General features: G+C 36.9%; 1 protein-coding gene across 4 annotated transcripts in view; it reads left to right on the top strand.

The window, feature by feature from the left end:
- The window catches only part of LOC135470164 (SLIT-ROBO Rho GTPase-activating protein 3-like), an 82,090-nt gene extending 63,963 nt beyond the window's left edge, over window positions 1-18,127 (top strand). For all 4 annotated transcript variants that reach the window (XM_064748948.1, XM_064748949.1, XM_064748947.1 and 1 more), the window contains exons 2-17: window positions 1,120-1,303; window positions 4,630-4,786; window positions 7,718-7,780; window positions 8,754-8,909; window positions 9,543-9,671; window positions 10,221-10,442; window positions 11,116-11,217; window positions 11,781-11,948; window positions 12,267-12,376; window positions 12,745-12,850; window positions 13,168-13,228; window positions 13,547-13,624; window positions 15,260-15,394; window positions 15,904-16,009; window positions 16,405-16,614; window positions 17,695-18,127. In XM_064748948.1, the coding sequence (XP_064605018.1) occupies window positions 1,120-1,303; window positions 4,630-4,786; window positions 7,718-7,780; window positions 8,754-8,909; window positions 9,543-9,671; window positions 10,221-10,442; window positions 11,116-11,217; window positions 11,781-11,948; window positions 12,267-12,376; window positions 12,745-12,850; window positions 13,168-13,228; window positions 13,547-13,624; window positions 15,260-15,394; window positions 15,904-16,009; window positions 16,405-16,614; window positions 17,695-17,875 (2,168 nt within the window). In that variant the 3' untranslated portion in view covers window positions 17,876-18,127. The remainder of the gene's footprint in view (window positions 1-1,119; window positions 1,304-4,629; window positions 4,787-7,717; window positions 7,781-8,753; window positions 8,910-9,542; window positions 9,672-10,220; window positions 10,443-11,115; window positions 11,218-11,780; window positions 11,949-12,266; window positions 12,377-12,744; window positions 12,851-13,167; window positions 13,229-13,546; window positions 13,625-15,259; window positions 15,395-15,903; window positions 16,010-16,404; window positions 16,615-17,694) is intronic.
- Window positions 18,128-18,393: the final 266 nt, after the last annotated feature.

Raw genomic sequence — 18,393 nt, forward strand, 5'->3', positions numbered from 1 at the left:
CTTTACTACATGTAGGAAACTTCTAAAGCCTTCATCTACATACATGTACCAAATGACACTTTAGTCACACTCGGACTGTTTTTTTTCTTTGTTTTTTTTTAAAGGCTCTTTGTGTTGTCTATTTTCCCGCTTTTCACAAGGCAGTGGTATTAAGAGAAGAAAATGCATTAAAGGAGTAAAAAATCATTGAATGCTTGGAAATCTGATATACCCATATAAACAGTCTTTGTTGTTTGGTCTGCATTGAAGTGCTACTACAGTGTTTGATGCTTCAAGCCGTATTGGTTTGGCACAGGGCCAGCTACCATAAGGCTGTTGTGAATGCAGAGCTGGTTTAATTTTGACACCCTTCCAATTTTCGTATCCACAAAATTGGATAGTTCTGATTGATTGGCGAAATTACAAATGAAACGGAAAAAAAATGGCAGAAAGAAGAACCATGTAAAAAAAAGTCAGCCATAACTTTTTCTGTTGGCAGCTTTTATTACAATGCAACTCGTGTACAGCACAGCTATTTGCAAACAATGAAACATACTTTTTTCTCTGCACTAAGGGAGACATATCCTAGCATGAGACTAAACTATATTCAAACAAAAACATAAGCAAATTCAGACACATTACCTCTTGTTATGAGTTGCAAACAAAATTAGTGGGAACTAGTAGATATTTATATAGCAGCTTGTGAGGTATACATTGTAGATACATATCTTATGTCATTCAGTTTACTTTCTTCATGTACAGTGTGTGCTGGTTAAGAATTTGTTACACTGCAAGATGTGTGATGATGTCTTGTATATGAAAACTATGATTGAGAATGTTAGTGTTGCTCCTCTCTTAGTCATAAACTCTGTATTTGTGTTCTGTGTTGCTCCTCTCATAGTTATAAACTCTGTATTTGTGTTCTGTTGCTCCTCTCTTAGTTATAAACTCTGTATTTGTGTTCTGTGTTGCTCCTCTCTTAGTTATAAACTCTGTATTTGTGTTCTATGTTGCTCCTCTCTAAGTGATAAACTTTGTATTTGTGTTCCGTGTTGCTTCTCTCATAGTTATGGACTTTGTATTTGTGCTTTCTAGATATTAGTGTTGCTGCTAACATAGACATTGTATTTGTGTTTGTAGATATTCGTCAGCAGCTGAATGAACAGTTAAAATGCCTGGATTACAAACTAGAGACTCAGTGCGCCATGGTCCAGGATATCCAAGAGTACTTCAGGCGGCGAGCAGATGTCGAGTCAGAGTACTCCAAGAACCTGGAGAAACTTGTCAAAACTACTACAGCAAGCTGTAAGGCAGAAAAACTCAGGTATGCATACTAGCTACATGTACTGCCATTTCTACATTACCAAAGACTGCAGTAGGTCTCAGCTGATCGTGTTCAAAATAAGAACACTCGTTCTCTGGCTTGTCCTGAACATGTAAAAACTCTGATACCATAGAATGGTTAATGTCTTGAAAGCATTTTATGATGAAATATCTGGAATTGTTTTCTGGTAATTTACTGTATACATCTACATATGCTATGTAGCTAATTAGGAGATCTGTGACCACCAGTCAAAAACAAATCTTGGAGGCACGTATTGAAAGAGTGACCAGCGACATCATATGTACATGTAAGCCTGCAGTGTTTTTTAAATGATAGATTTTCTAGTAAAGCCTGTCAACTTGGCCTCATTGTGACATCATTCATATTCACAAGTAGCCTTATGGCTAGGGCAGTGTTTTGGAAATTGTTCAGGTTTTCCTTTTTATAGAATAACAATGCAGATTAAATCATAGGGTGCAGCGGCTTAACTAATTAATTGGACAATTTTGCGAGCCTGGGGGAATATTGTGCCAACTGATTGACTGAAGTCTGATAATAGGTTTTCTTGGGCAAATGAAATGTTATAGTGGCAAGCACATACTTATAGCTCTGTACAGGCCTATATACATGTATGTCATGTAGTATTTATTTCATTGGTGTTTTACGTCATGCTCAAGAATATTTCACTTATATGACGGCGGCCAGGCATTAGAGTGGAAGGAAACTGGGCAGAGCCCGGGGGAAACCCACGACCATCCGCAGGCTACTGGCAGACTATCATGTAGTAAAATTGAATCATCATGTTGTCAGAAATTGAAAACAAATTTGTAGTCCATGATACTTTTACCTAAACTCTTATGACCTCCAACTGAACTCTCTACCAGGCCTCAGAGTGAGAGAGGGGCTGTATTTACACCTGTAAGAAAGCTTAATGATGAATAAGTTTGGAGGACATTGGTAAAGGATTAAAAATATTTCACTTTGTGGTTAAGTCCTGTTTGATGACAGATGTCCAAGTTATGTAAACATTTATATTGTTATCTTGTTTTTAAAGTCAACAGGTTCCTTATTTGACTTCACATTTGCGTGTTTCAAAGTTAAGTGGGTTGACTTCAGTTTATGCATGTACTGTGAACACACCTACAACTTAAGAACACATAGTTTTACGTACTTGCTACTGGCTTGTGGGTTTAAGGGTGACTCATGTGAAAACCTGACATAGCATAGTAGTACAGTTTGAGCAACACCACAGGCCTGTCTGAGGCCAACACTGAACACTTACGTCTAAGTAAAACTGCATGGATTTGATTTAGTGGCAGGTTTACTCAGAAATGTATTCGTTTGCCTGTGATGGCAAATACAACCGTCTGCAGAAGATGATTGAGAGAAATTAAGGAGCATGTGTTGTCCAGCTGGATCTGTTTCCTTGTCTTTTCTGGCATGTGCCCCTGATGCCGTGTTGTATCAGTGTTTCATCTGTACCTATCTGGTATTGACCACAATGTCCATTGTGAAATGTTGTATTGTCTCGTTTTAATCACTTGATGAAGTACATGTACATGCAGTATTCTATGCCAGTAGTCATTCTCTGGCATATTCATTCATTCAACAGCGCATCGGTGCCATATACATATAATTCACCTGCAGCATATTAGGGGGGAAATGTCCAATCCAAAAGAATGAAATTTAATCCAACCTTTTGTGTACAAATCTGAAAAACACCTTTTGCTTCAGAACTATCGACACCATAATTTTTATTGGTCAGTAGAGGCAGTATGGATTCAGTTTATTGGTTGTTATACTTTGAGGAATCTGACATATTGTCGACCTTCAAAATTCCTGTTGAAAGTCAAATGTCTGCATTTATTTTACAGCCTTAACCCAACCCAGAAGAAAAAAATTTCACGGCATTTTGACACCAGTTTTTGTTTCTTTAGCTGGATCCTATTTGAATACTGACCATGCCTTGTAGAAATTTACACTCCCATATGGCTGTTGTTCTTAGCACTGCAGCTTTGCAGTATGGTGACTGGAACTGGCAGTTTCAGGAAGGCAGTGTTCTCCATACTTTGAGTTAATGTTTATTTGGCACGCTCTATATAATAATCTATTATATCAACAGCAATTTGAAATCACCATGTGGGGTCCTTTGATGGAAAATGGTAAAGCTTGTTGATGCATGTATATACAATAACATGTATATGTATTGACAAATGGTCAGGTTTTTTATGTGTATTGGTGAACTTCTAGAAAACACTTTGACTCTTAAAAGTTGCCAAAAGTGCATTTGTTTGAAAGGGTGCATGGTCATGACAAGATTGCTATAAAAGTATTTTTGTATGGTTTAATTATAAATGTTATAGGCTCATCACATACTTTATGGTTGATCCATCTTTGGACACCTCTTTTTAAGGCCTGAATAAACCTCAAGCATTGGATCAGAAAAACATACACATGCACTCATCAGGCTGTTACCTGAACAGGTGTTGAATACCTTTGTTGTTTTCTTCACAAATATAGCATATATGTGGCTAGCTTAGAGTAGTGCATATAGCTGGAATTAGGTCATTTCTAAGTCTTTTAAAACTAGCAATGTTGGTACATGTACAGTATGGTGGTTTGGCGCTCAGCATAAGGAGAAATGTCAGGTACTTATCAGCCCAGTGTCTCTGTACTACATGTACGTGTAGGTGACCTGTGTCTCCAGCATGGCGTTCTATGTCATGTCAGACAAAAAAAGAGCATTTTTAGAGGAAAATAAATTTTAAAAAAAATAACTTTTGGGTTCTGAAACTTAAATTTTTCTTATAGGATACCATCATCAAAACATCTTTTTAAAATCAGTAGAGCTTTAAGAATCGATCAAAAAACTGAGCAACGTAGCCCTGGATGAAATTTTAGGTTTGTTGTCGTAGGGCCCTGTCTGCTGCAAGGAGACATTGTGATCTAAGCAAATGGTGTTCAAAGCGATGTAAGCCCTGAAGCAAATACAGGAGTGAGTGTGTAGTTATGGGCAGTTTATCATGGCTGATGCTGTAGTAGAGCAAGTGCTTTGTAAATATAAGCAGAGGAATACTGCTCTATTCTGAACACAATCATTTCCCCATGCCTGTTGAGTGTGATTCCAAAGGCTCTAACAGCGGTGCATCTATTAATGCTCTGGAGGTCTTTCTGGATTTCATCTTAACTTTTTATGTTTACATGCTGTTCTGTAATTGACCTGTTCACTTAATTATTGTGTATGGATCAATGGCAATTATCTTTCTTTGAGCTGATTTTTTAAAAATTTTAAAAAGGTAAATAGTGTTGACCTGTTTGTTTTGCAGACCTGAGCAGTTCTCCACATACACCTGTTGGCAGCACCTCCTGGACATCACTAAGAAACAAAGCCATGATCATGGGGTGCTAAGCAGCATATGTAACAACCAGATGGTCCAGCGACTCAATGACATTGTGGACAACTCTCAGCGAATTGTCAAAAAGGTCAGCTTTGAAATATGCATGTAGGGAATATGACACTTACAGTGTTGTTTTGATCTTTGTTTGAAAGGAAAGGCTTTTCCACTTGGAAAAAAATAGTTATAGCTTAAAAGCATTTGTGTTTTCCTTTGGTATTACAGTTTTGGTGGAACTCCTTGTTAAATTTTCAGTTTTATGGGCTGAGCACTGATTGATTGTTTGCTGCACTACTGGAAGAACATGAAACGTATGCATATGTTGTTTAATTACATATACACAATGTATATGCTTGTATAAACCATTTGTAAATAAAGCTCTGACATGCAGTCCTAAATCCTAGCATGTATTTTTGACGTTATGGTGCACAATTTTTGATTGTGACAAGCAGTTCTGTAAGTAAACTCAGTCTGTCGGTTGGTTAAATTTTTGAAATCCCATATTTTGAGATGGACCCATTCACTTCACCTTAGACCTCAGAGGAAGTTGATATTGATGTTTTGTGAAATGTTACTGCAATTAGAAATTTGCATGTTTTGTCAGTAGTGTAATATGCTGGGGTGAAGTACATTACAGTAAACCTTTGTGTCTGCATTGAAAAACATGAAGCTGAATGTGCAGTCTGGGCTAATCTGTTCTGGTCCTTTTACCCTTCCACAATACTTTGACTATTGATCACAAGTATTGTGAATATGATATAACATCAACATTACATACTGCCATGATAATTACATGTTGCCCAAACATGTGTTGTATCTGCCAGGGATGTGAAATGGGATGGCTACACAACTCACCTTTACAGATATGAAGTTGGCAGTGTTCCCATATCCGATGTCAAGTCACAATCAATGAATCAATCATATCTCAGAAGGAAAATCTTAATGCTCTGAAAATGACACACCCCTCTCAGTATGCTTGAATAGTAATTCCTCGAAATCCGTCTTACATATGTGTCCCCTGTTGTTATGTTACTGTGGCTAGATGTATGGCTCCTCTTAATCCAAAGCCATACAGTAATACAATGACAAGGGAATGTGTATAGAAACCCTTATTGCTCATACATTTTTATGTACGTTTGTATGATGGTCATTGTGAGGTAGTAATCCACACTAACTGTCCACACAGTCCTTCCTGATTCATACTGTTGTGTCAGTGACTAAGACAATCTTACAAAGACTTGGAAAAGGTCATTGGAGCTAGTTGTTGTTTGAATGCCATTGGTTGAATTGTATGATGTAATTTTGATGAATGAGAGTTTGTAATGATGAACAGTGAAGGCTTTTTTATGACAGTTGGCTGCGACTAGTCCTGACTAGCAAATTTACCACTGCCTACATCCAGGGGTCAGTGGGAATGATTTGATATTGACAATGCCCAAAGTAATTTCACTGGATATACATTTGTTAAGGGGCACAGACTACCTGTAGCTTGCCATGTACAGGGTAGTGGATTGGATTATACACAGGTCCTGTCACACTGTCCCTATTGCAAGAGGCTACTAAATGTTTTATACGACATGAATAAGGATCATGTGTCACATATTGGCCTGGTTTGTCTTGTGCTGTTTATTGTTAAGGAAAGAACATAAGCTTTTGTCGATGTAGAATAACTAACACTGATACATGTAGCTTTTCTTATTGTGGTGGTTAATATGTAAAACGCTATACATACAAACAGGCAGTCATTGATGTTCTTCACAGTGAGAAAAATGAACCCCCTTGTGGCAGAACAGATGCCCTTTCAGGGTTAAAAAAAAAAAAAAAAAAAAAAAAGGAAACACTTCAGCACAGCCCATTATGGAATGGAATTGACATGTCAATGACATTTGTGGCTGCATTTTGAAATTCTTGTACTGTATGTGAGTTTTCTGGGCTAACTGAAGTTTACCAGTGACATTAAGTGCGTGTGCCTTAGAGGAAAACAAGTAAGCTGCTGGGTACAATCCCAACCCTATTTCTATTGATTTTTACTCTGTTGCCATGGATATTCAAAGCTGACCAATTGATCGCTGTCTAAAATTGGAACCACCTTGCCTGTGGAGCAAGTCCCAGTAGACTTTTATCCAAGCTGCTGTGTCTTTTCTGGTGGTACTGAGAATTGAGCCGGTCTTATCAGTTTTCCTATTCTGGCAATAAGGTGTCTATCATCTCTTGCCTTGTCAGCCAGCAGTCGGCCTGAACAGTCTTATCTATTCAGTCTACTACTATTGTAGTAGTTTTATTTAACAATTGTCACCCTAAATGCCCCAGAGGAGACTATTCAGTACATTCAAATTCAGATGTTCCCATTCATTCCTGATGACAGCCATGGTTGCCTAACCATTGCATGATGTCAAGTAATGCGTGGAATGACTTATGTATAGGTGTACCTGTAACAACACCTTCAGGCTTTTACCTGCCAAGTAATCTTGAGGTGTTTCAATTTGAACAATTGGTAATCTCGGCACTACCTCACTTGGAGCTCAGCAGAAAAGGAATGGAAATGGCCCAGTGTCAGTATAATATGACCAGGTGGGGCATCATGGCTGGTGTCTTCAGCGTGGCATTCTAGTGAGACAGAGCTATAAACATGTTAGCATTGAGTTCAGCCTGCTACTATAACAAGGGGTTGAAAGCAACATTAAGCTACAATTAGACAAACAAGACTATTCCTGGAAACTGTTCATTAAAACTGCTGTATGTAAGTTAACGTATACCCTTTGAAGGCAGACTAGGTGATTTTTGATGTTTAATATTACTAAAAAATGTAATGGTATTGTACCTAAAAGCAAAAGACAGTTTGGTCACATAATCATCATGAGATAAAAACTATTAATGTAAGCATGCAGGCATTGAAACAGTGAAGTCACAAGAAAGCATCAGCTACAGGTAAAAAGTGTTGCTAAACAGATTATAAATGCAAGAATACCAGCCTGATGTGATGATTTATTTGATGACATTTTTTTCTTTCTTGTTTCAGTGCCGTGAAATAGGAGCAGAGAGTCATGATGACATCATGCAAGTTCTCACCAGTCTGCAGAGTGTGAGACCTTATATTGTTTGTTATGTGAAGACAAAATGCCATAATGTCCAAGTAAAAAGCAACATAGCACAGTTGTCTTAGGTTTGGCTCAATGCAAGGGATTTGCCGTTGAGATCACATGCTTGTATCCAGCTCCTAATGGGGTTAGCTCATCTTGACACTGCAGGCTTTTGTTTATGGTGTCTGGAGAACCATGGAATAAAATGCCTTAGCTGTATCCAGACAGCTTATGTAGCTGTGCTTATTATTTAAAACCCTCGTGTGTTACACATGATGTCCAAACAATTTACTAGTGAATAGGTATTCAAGAACTTTGAATGCATGAATGTGTTTCATCATGTTAATGGAGAATAATGATAGTTTTAACCTACTGTGCACAGCCTTCAGTATTACCACAAGCCCTCTAAAGATGCAGACATTTTGGATCAGAATGACCTTTCTTACACATTCATTTCCTTTGATGACAGGAGATTTGTTTTATTAAGAACTGGTATATTAATCAAGGTTTTCCTCATTAATTTTCAAGAGAAGATTATATGTTTGGGAGGGGATGAAAACTGATATGTTGGCCAGTTTTCTGCAGTGGCTTGAAACAAGATTTATAATGGTTTATCACGCACCTCTTCACACTGTCAACATTAACATTACTAGTATTGCATAAGCAAAGGTGTAACAACACATTCTTGAAAAGATATAAGATATATAAAATATTACCTAATATAACCACTGATATATAGGAAATTGTAAAGATGATTTATAGTTGTCACAATCATGATCATAAATCATTGGTTCACTCATATGGAAAATACAGTGACATCAAAAGTGAGGGTTGGGTTTGATTACATCTGGTCCCATCTTACTGAAACATCTAAATGTTGTGCCAGTATGATAAAGGTCTGTGAATGCACATTGATACATTTACATGTGATGATATGACGTGGTTAATAAGCAAAACTATATGTGGATTCTGCAGGCAATGAGGACCTACCATGTGTACCAGGGTGAGAGTAAGCAGGCAGAGATGAAGCTGCAGAATGTGATGGGTCAGAAGCAGAAAATAGAGCAACAGCTCGCTGGCAAAGGGGGCACAATCCGCAAACTCAAGTCTCTGGAGAGGCAGATAGAGAAAGTAAGTGCTGGCCATGAAGCCTCCAACAGGGAAATGAGTTTGGTATCGAATGAGTTCATGGGAGATAAAAAGGTCTGCTGTTTTGTTCAGTTTTTATGAAGCTCTCTTGCACACTTGGTAATGCGGGTTGTCTGTGAAGAGAAAAGTGCTTAAGTTCTTTCAAAAACTTGTCTTTGGACAGTGGATAGTTATGGCTCAAGGACCACAAAGCTGTCTTAGACATCAGTCACACTTCAGTCCTAACTTTCAATATTATTCCTGAACTTATACTTGAATTTTGACACTAATTTTCTATTTTGTCGTGAAAGTCTAAGACAATTTTAAGTATCAAAATGAAAATGTCTGTGGTAAGTTGCAAATTTGGTACAGTAAATTGTCCTGAGGTCAAGACAAAATCTGACAAGCCTAAGAATGCAACATGGTCTTTGCTGTATTGTCTTGCTATGATGGAGCTTATAGTCATACATATTCACTTGTAGTATCTAACTTAAATGTTCAGAGGAAGACATAGCAATTATCATTCATACTGAAGTTATTGCCTTTTACATCTAAATGTTTGTATTTGTAAGAATGGTGCATTTTTAGTCTGTGTTTAGGGTGAATTTTGAGTTGCATTGGTATTGTTATTTGCAGAAACAGGCCAAATACAGCGAGAACAAATTAAAAGCTCTGAAGGCACGAAATGATTACCTACTTAGTATTGAAGCCGCCAATGCGGCTATCAACAAGTATTTCTCAGATGATTTGTCAGATCTCATGGATGTAAGTAATATACTTAGACATGCCCATACAAAAGTAGTGTAACTCGAAACTTATTTTGACTCAGTATTTCAGCACTTTATTTTGTCATCAGGAAAACTAAATTTTATGGTGAACATTACAGATATATATAGGTATGGAGACAAATCCACAAAATGCAGACTAAGTGTTAAATCAACATATGATATAGAAAGTGGAGAATAAAACTGGACAACAAGGCTTCAGCTTATCATTTTCTATTTTCAGTGTCATATTTATGAGTTGGTGGTGGTTTGAATTTTACTCATAATTTTCGTAAGAATGATGTTATGTAGTGAACTAATTGTCTGATGTCATAGGTTTTTCATATGTCCTCATATTTCATGTGATCATTGTATGAAAAATTTTGGTTCTTCTGTGAGCGGTGATAGCAATAACATTTTATCAAGTACCGAGTATAGTGTAAAACTCCAGTCAAATAAATACATTTTTATCAAATAATGACACATTCAAATATGTGAGACCAGATAATTATGTGCCTGTATTCAGCATGTATTGTTTTTGTGTTCACAGTGCATGGACTTTGGTTACCATAACTCGGTTGGGAGGGCCATGCTGATGTATCTGTCGGTTCATGAAGAACTGAAGAACTCTCATCAGATGGCCATAGATTTGCTCAATAAGTGTATCACAGACCTGGATTCAAGGGCAGATAAGCAGAAATTCATGGAGATAAACAATGCAGTCTTCATGCTGCCCAGAAAATTTGAATTCCAACCCTGTCGTGGAGATGAGGTAATGCCAACTAATGAAGTTAACCCGGCTTACTATTCAGTAAAAGGCCCTAGTCCAACTTTTTCTGAACTGAAATATCCTTAATGTTCAAACAACTCATAACAGTATGTACTGGGCATTGAATTAATTTGTTTTACAACCACTTGTCTAAGCAATATCTGAAGAACTGATAGGCCGATCTTCACCTATTCTGTGTTGAGGCTTCATTGATATAATATTGATATGTCTGTCTAATCATTTGTTGTTTTTATTTTGACATCTTGGCATTGAATAACCTTTACTGTGCTGTGTCTCCACACATACAGCTGCTGGACCCAGTGTATTCAAATTCATTTTGAAGATTAAGGCCTTAAAACTGATTACTTAATGGAAGACCCCCCACTCCGTTAATCAGTATTTCGACATTGTAGCAATACCATATCCATGCAGTATCACCACTACGTTTGTAGTGGACAATATCTTGAGAACTGTTGGGCAGCTTGGGCATTGTTCTGATCAGGATAAAAGCCCAATGATCACCTCATTATGCAGACACAGAGACTGTATCTTTCCTGGAAGTTATTGGTTTCTTGTCTACCTACATGGCACACAGTCACCATTTTTGAGTACTGTGTAAAATACAAATTAAGAAAGCAGCTGAACAGTTTATCAGAACTTTTCCTTTCTGTGTCAGGTAAAACAAATATGCGCTCAGAAATCAGTTCAGGAGCAGCTGATTCAAGAATACAACGCCATTGGGGATAGGCAGTTACAGCTCAAGTTGGAAAACGATGAAGTAAGTAATTTTCGAGACTGTTTCTTTGGACAGAATGTTACAAATTCCTTCTGCCGCAGCTAAAATAACAACTTCATATGTGTGCAGCAGTTATTAGCACATAAACAGCTATCCTATGATTCAATTCTACAAACATTGATTGCAGTAGATTTGGATGTAGATACAAGAGTCCGTATATTAGTGAACATTATCATACCCATGTATGTCGGTGCATAGTTTCTCTTTGATTTGTGATTTTTTGTCTCAGTGTCCAGAAAGTCGCACACCTGTGTTCATGTATGTATGTACATGTATATCAGAAAATATCAGCGATCTTGAGTTTACCTATCAGCTTGCTTTAGAATCGATACCTGACTGACATGCCTGACCATTATGTTCAGTATCCAATAATGCTGACAGCTGTAATAACAGATATAATGATAATGCTACAGACAGTGTAAGGCTTTTGAACTGTTCATTTTTTGTAAATTGTGAATTGGTAAAATCTGCGAATTTACCATGATTTAGCAGTACCAATGCTGACTTGGTGTAATGAGCCATTCCCCGTCTTTGTCTTTCACTAGATCTGGAAAACTTTGGAAACAGCTGAAAATACCCTCATGGACATGATAAATGTTCGAGACTATGAGGTGTCAAACTTCTTCCGCGATGACAACATACCCCCCAAATCTCCTCATGAAGCAGCCAAAAAGAGGTCCGATAAAATGGAAACTGAATCATTCTATTTGTTGGTAAGGGACAGAGCAACCAAAATAAAAACTTTGTGGTTGTAGATCCAGTTGAAAGTTTTTTAACCAGTTGGAAAGTAGATAATGTATGTAGAAAATGTCATAAACAGCTTTTATTTGAAATTCTTGTAAAATGAAGAATTTACCAGTATATTTTTATATTTTTATTTACCAATGTAAAATATATTTAAATTACAAGAGTACAAAAATACAGTCCTTTTGTATGATGAAAACAAAAATTATGGAAATTCTGAAAACAAAAACAAGATGAATTTGATGAATTCAGTAGCTGATGATATGTTTATCATGCATGTGTTTCAGAAATTCAAAGACTACACCCTCAGTTGCAATCGTCTTGCCAGGTTACAGGCTAAATGCAGTGCAATAGCCAAAGCTCTTGGGGAGAGTAAAGTTTCCCCAACTGGGGCCAGGTGAGTCTTCAGCTAAAGGAAGGAATAATAGCATGATACCTCTAGCAAATTCAGAGGTATATCCCAATCTTTTTAAGACATATTTGTGATAAGAAGACTGAAGCTTAATTGAAGTTCATCAAAGGCTTGTCGTGACTAAATTTTTCTGAAAATGTGTTTAGATATACCAGATGGCCTATTACAAGATAATACACAGCATATTTTGGTAATCAGATTCCATAACAAAAAACAAGAAAAAGTACTGTCAGTCCTGTTGTTAAGTTGGTAAGGTTAAAAAAAAATGATATCTGTGCATGATGGTAATAAATTATGTTTATGCATCATAACATGTGTATATCGTAACATGTATGTATACCCTTCTGTTACAGACCACCATCATTACCTCCAAATAAGCCAAAGAAACGAAGGATAGGTAGAGCGCCATTAGTGGGACAGCCCAAGTTATTTGGTGGCAGCTTGGAAGAATATCTAGAGGTACCATAAGTATAATGCTTAATGATATCTTTATTCATCTTTATAACCTCATAATTCCTGTGACTCATCTGTGAGCAGATCTACAATTTTCTAGAGACTCTGTCTTGAACATCGCTCAGTCTGCTTATTTATGGAATTCTGTTTATCAGGAATACCAACAGCAATTTTACATTTTTTGCTGTAAAATGTTATCAACTCTGTAATTATGTCCGGAGGATCTGTACTGTACTGAATAAATATAAATACAGTACATGCACAACATTGAATAAGATGGCAGTTCTGTACAGTAGGCTAAAACTGTTCTCCTTTGTTTCTAGGCCACAGGTACAGAGATACCACTGGTAATGAAAAGCTGTATAAGGATCATAAATCTTTATGGTGAGTAGTAAGACTTTATGGTACCACTCACAGTTAGTAAATAATAATTGTTTCTGGGAGTTCTGATTGGCTGAAGTATTTGAAATGCCCCATGTCTTAAATGAGAAGGGGAGGGAGCACCATGTTCAGCCTTAATCATTTTACTGAGGTTTTAAGGAAATACACAGTTTGTCTGTTTTTTATGATGGGTCACATGAACTGTTTTGAAATTATCCACCTGCACAGTTGTACAATCCCATGTCTTGGTGTATTTCTCTTGTGAGCTACTGCTGTAATAGTATGTGGCTGATGTGTTTATCATTTGTATTTTCTTAACAGGCATGCACCATCAAGGCATATTCAGGGTATCTGGAGCACAAGTTGAGATCAACGACTTTAGAAACAGTTTTGAAAAAGGTATGGGTATATGAAAACAATGGTCCTTAGGCTGATTTCTGTTTGAAGTGTAAATATGTTTTTTCTGAATATAAATCCCTATTTTATATTTCATATTCCTTTTACTTAAAAGGCAAGACAGCACCTGGTTAAAACATTTCAACTGAAAGCAGGATTCTCAAGCTTTCTTAAATTGTGACTTTAAAAGTATCATTCTTTATTATTTTAATGACATTTCACCAATAACATGTAGAACAAAATGTCATTTCTGCACAAATGACTGGTATGAATCGAGGCAGACATCTTGAGAATCTTATGTAATCAAACACATTGCTGTCAAATTGGGTGGCAACACAAAACTACTACATAAAACATCATTTGGAGAATGTTTACAACGATTTAGTTACGTACAGCGGAGGGGTCATTTCACACAGTGTTGTGCGACAGGTCTGTATCATTTATGCACCACAACAGACGTAAAATTAGTTGATTTACAAGCCGTGTAATATTCAGCGATGGTATCACAAATTATGTCAGACAGCAGCATACTGTCTTGACCAAAACTGCACTTCTCTTCATAGGCCTATTTAGACACATTGTTCGAATTGTACAAATACATTTTTTGTCATTCATTTTCTTTAGTGAAAAATTCATTAGGGATGCTTAAAAGTAATTAAATCTTATGATTCAATTTTTTTCCTCTAAGTTTATGATAATTGAAGAATTTAGATTTTGCTTCTTTGTCTTTCTTGCACACAAGGGATGATTTTTTTGTATTTTTTCTTTTATAAAATACAGTAAAATTATTGAAACACCGTGTTTAAGCCAAGGTGCTTTCTGTGGCGTCCGCGATAACTAGGTCAGCACTGCTCTCATCCTAGAAGCCACCATTACATAACAGAATCATAAAATCCAGCGACAGTGGAATGCCTAGATCAGCCTCAGTAGTGCTTAGATTTATTTCCATTTGTTTCAGAATGGAGCATGAATCAATTTACGCAACAATCCTTTGTAATTTTGTAAATATTTCATACGGGTCAAAATCACCAGTATAACCACTCCGGAGGCTACGATCTGAACCAGTAATACCCCGGCTGTGCATATATAGGCTACTTAAACTGTAAATGATATGACAGACTTATTAACAGTTCCAGTATTGGAAGAAATATCCTTCCAGTATGTCCAATTTTGGGGAAAGCTATTCATCACTTGGACCTTCATTGCCGAAGTCCACAACTTTTATTTGCCATAGGCTATTGCTTTGACTATAATATGGAAAGTACCTTCGACTTTAGAGAGCAAGAGGAAATGTTACTGCACCTTGCTGTCAATAATGGACATGCACTGAAGCTGTGTCAAGACAAAGTTTCACTAAATGTTTAAAAAAAATACTTAATGCTGGTTTAAGATACTTTAAATGATAGTGTTTCAGTGGACATACACCTCAGCCAGGTGCTGTTTATTTTATTCACTGTAAACTGTAATCACAACGGAAACAATAAACCAACACGTTTTTGGGGTAGAAATTTCTCATAGTTTACATACATGTAATGGAGTGATCAAAATTCTGCCATACATTTAGATATTCTAGTTAACAGCCTTTCACGCCTATGATCCTATGCAGATGATGATGATGATGAGTTTTGGCTTTTTCAGGTGATGATCCACTGCATGAGATGGTGGATGCCAGTGACATCAACTCTGTGGCTGGGGTTCTCAAGTTGTATTTCAGAGAGCTCCGTGAACCTTTGTTCCCTCTCCATCTATTTGACGAGCTCATATCATGTAGCAGTAAGTTGACTTCATGTAGGCATGTACCATTTCCCCCAAAGTGCTACTGAGGAAAGACTGTTAGAAATGAAGGAATACTAGTAACCTGAAAACTTGTTCTAACTATCGGTAGTATGATGCTTAAAGTATGCTGCTTAAACTATGCTGGAGGAAATATTTAAATGAACTGTGAGGAACATGCATCATGAAATGTAAGGTAATGGATGTAGAACTTCCACCTGAGATTTATAGTTCCTCTATTACTTACTCTCTGTGTGTATTGTAGTGTCCTCAAATACCTGTGTAGGTAACATGTACGTGTCGGGTCATGCTTTAAGAGCCTTTATTCCTAAAAAGTGCAAGGTGGCCACAAATTTCACATGTTTCAAGTACAAATAAATAAGAAGGATGCACTGTATTGAAAATCTCCATTACATGTAGTTTGGTTAAAGATGTTTGATTAAGATGGTACACATGAATATGATCCTTTTTCAAGTCCAACGTAAAACTGTTTTGTTTCCTGTTGACAGAACTAGAAGACAATCAGGAGAGACTGGACAAGCTGAAGGAGTTGATCAACACGCTTCCAAGGCCCATCATTGTGGTCTTACGATACCTCTTTGCCTTTCTCAATCAGTAAGATCTGCTTCTGCGTCTATTCCTCATTTCGTTCTGTTATATGATAGAAAACAGATTGTCATAAATAGCACTTATGTCATCATTCGTTTTTGTTAATGATTTGAATGAATCGGTACTTATGGCTTAATGCAGCCTTAGCTATTTTGCTGCCATACCATGGCGATTTGAAGTAATATTAAAAAAAAACATACATTATTATCATTTATTAATCATTTGTGTCATGTGAAAAGCAATAAAGATGGCTGAAAGAGTAGGTGTACATTGTGTGCAATCTTCCATATTAAAGATACCAAATACTTCAATAGGACGCTACACAATAATCATACAAAGTATTAAAGATTGCCGGTGACTTCTATAAAGAAAAGAAATAAGTAAATATTGAATTTTTTCAGTTTGACAGAGTACAGTGATGAGAACATGATGGACCCTTACAACCTAGCGATCTGTTTTGGCCCAACATTGCTGCCGATTCCCCCAGATCGTGATCAAGTGACTTATCAGAGCAATGTCAATGAAGTCATAAAGACAATCATAAAGAATCAGGACGAACTGTTTCCTCAGGATGGTGGTGAGAAGTACGAGAAGTTCATCCTGGAAACAAGGTACACAGTTCTGTTCACATCCATGGTTACAGCTACCCTAATTCCTCACTCTTTTCACAGATAAAAGATCAACTTTAAGTGCAATTTATTTAAATTTTTATAATTTGATTTTGTAGGCAAAACTACATTGGTTGGATTTACAAATTTTAGGCCTTCACAAGAAGTATAATTTTATCAATCTGCATAGGGTAATGCCCTCAGAATATGCTTGAATAAATACCTTGCAAACATGCGAAAAGGTTGAAGAATTACAGTATTTGCATGGAATTAACAACTATTTACCCTGCTCTTAGTGAAAGATCATGTGAAATTATGTATAAAATCAGATATAACTTCACATCATTTTTCACCACCTAACATTTGTGTGCTACAGCTGATAGACTAAAGTGAAGTTGGTTGATTTACTGTAGTCACTCTCTTTTTCATCTGTGTAGCTCTGGTCATTGAGTAATTACTAGTAGGCTGTGAGGGGGTTTAAGAGTGGAGCAAGGTGCTTTATCCAGGTTCACTGAGCTCTATTTAACCAGTTAGTAATTTGTTAAGATGTGGTCATGTCTGTTGTTTTATGCCAAGACAGCTGTCAGTCACTTTGCCAGCTGTAAGTATATGTGGGTGTTACGTTCCTCCCAGATTGCTTACATGTATGTAAGTGAAATATTCGGTATGTTGAAATATAACGTCAGAAAAGCCCATTTGCAGTTAAAAACTGACTAAAGGAAGTTCTGGTAAATAGGAAGTAAAGCACTTCAAAATGCATAAGAGGCACTGTCCAGTTGACAACATATACCTTCAGAATTATATCACAGAGTCAACTCCCCAGCACTTAGGTTAAGTCATTGCAATGGCAATAGTAAACCATAAAAAAATTTGTTTGAATACTGTTTTTTATCTAAAGTCTTTTTAGGTAAATGGATTAATTAAATCAAACAAAATGTGTCACTTGAAAAATTGCAAAACTTTAGGTGAAATATAGCAATCTGTTTACAGTATGTATGTAACTTATCAACACAGTAGTTAGACACAGACTCTGTTGTGTAGCTTGAGGATAAGATTTGGATGATGTTTGCTTGGTGATTGTAGAGAAGAGGAGGTGGATGACCATGATGAGGACAACAGCTCCATTCCTAGTGATGATGGTGAGTTTGTCTTTATTTCACTTGTAAGGATAAATTGTAACAGCTTACATGTCTGTCTCTATCTCTGCTGGAAGCTAGCTATTGCGATTAATGAGCACAATAGCGTGCCACATACATGTAGTTAGGGTTGAGAAGAGTATTGTCCATGCCAGTGTGGTCATCCTAGTGTAGTAGTAGCCAAGTCTGACAATGTGCACATTACTGTAAAAACCAAAAAATCACAGTTTGGGTTCAATATTTTGCAAGTAGTGAATATGCTCAGTACACCAACTGATGAATCATCAGATCGCTATGACTTTCGCCATCGTCAAAATAAAATATCAGAATGGAAAATGTAAAAATTCTTTTGATATTGGTAAAGCCATCAGTTTCTTTGTCATGTTTGATCAGCCAACATACAAGTGTAAAAAGTTGTCAGGGAGGCTTGGTTACTATAGCTTGTGGTGATCAGTCCCTTTATCACTGGGTGTAGGGGAAATCTCTTCCAACTGGAAACATATTCCTTAGTGCCCATCTGTATCCCCAGAACTTGGTCATTTTGGTGATTGATACATACGCAGGTGGAACCTCCCCTAGACGACAGACCATCTACCTGTACATGTAGTATTGCTGTCTTCAGTTTCTCTTTCATTCGGCTTTTTGA

Source organism: Liolophura sinensis, chromosome 7 (genome assembly GCF_032854445.1).
Source record: "Liolophura sinensis isolate JHLJ2023 chromosome 7, CUHK_Ljap_v2, whole genome shotgun sequence".
NCBI classification, from domain to species: domain Eukaryota; kingdom Metazoa; phylum Mollusca; class Polyplacophora; order Chitonida; family Chitonidae; genus Liolophura; species Liolophura sinensis.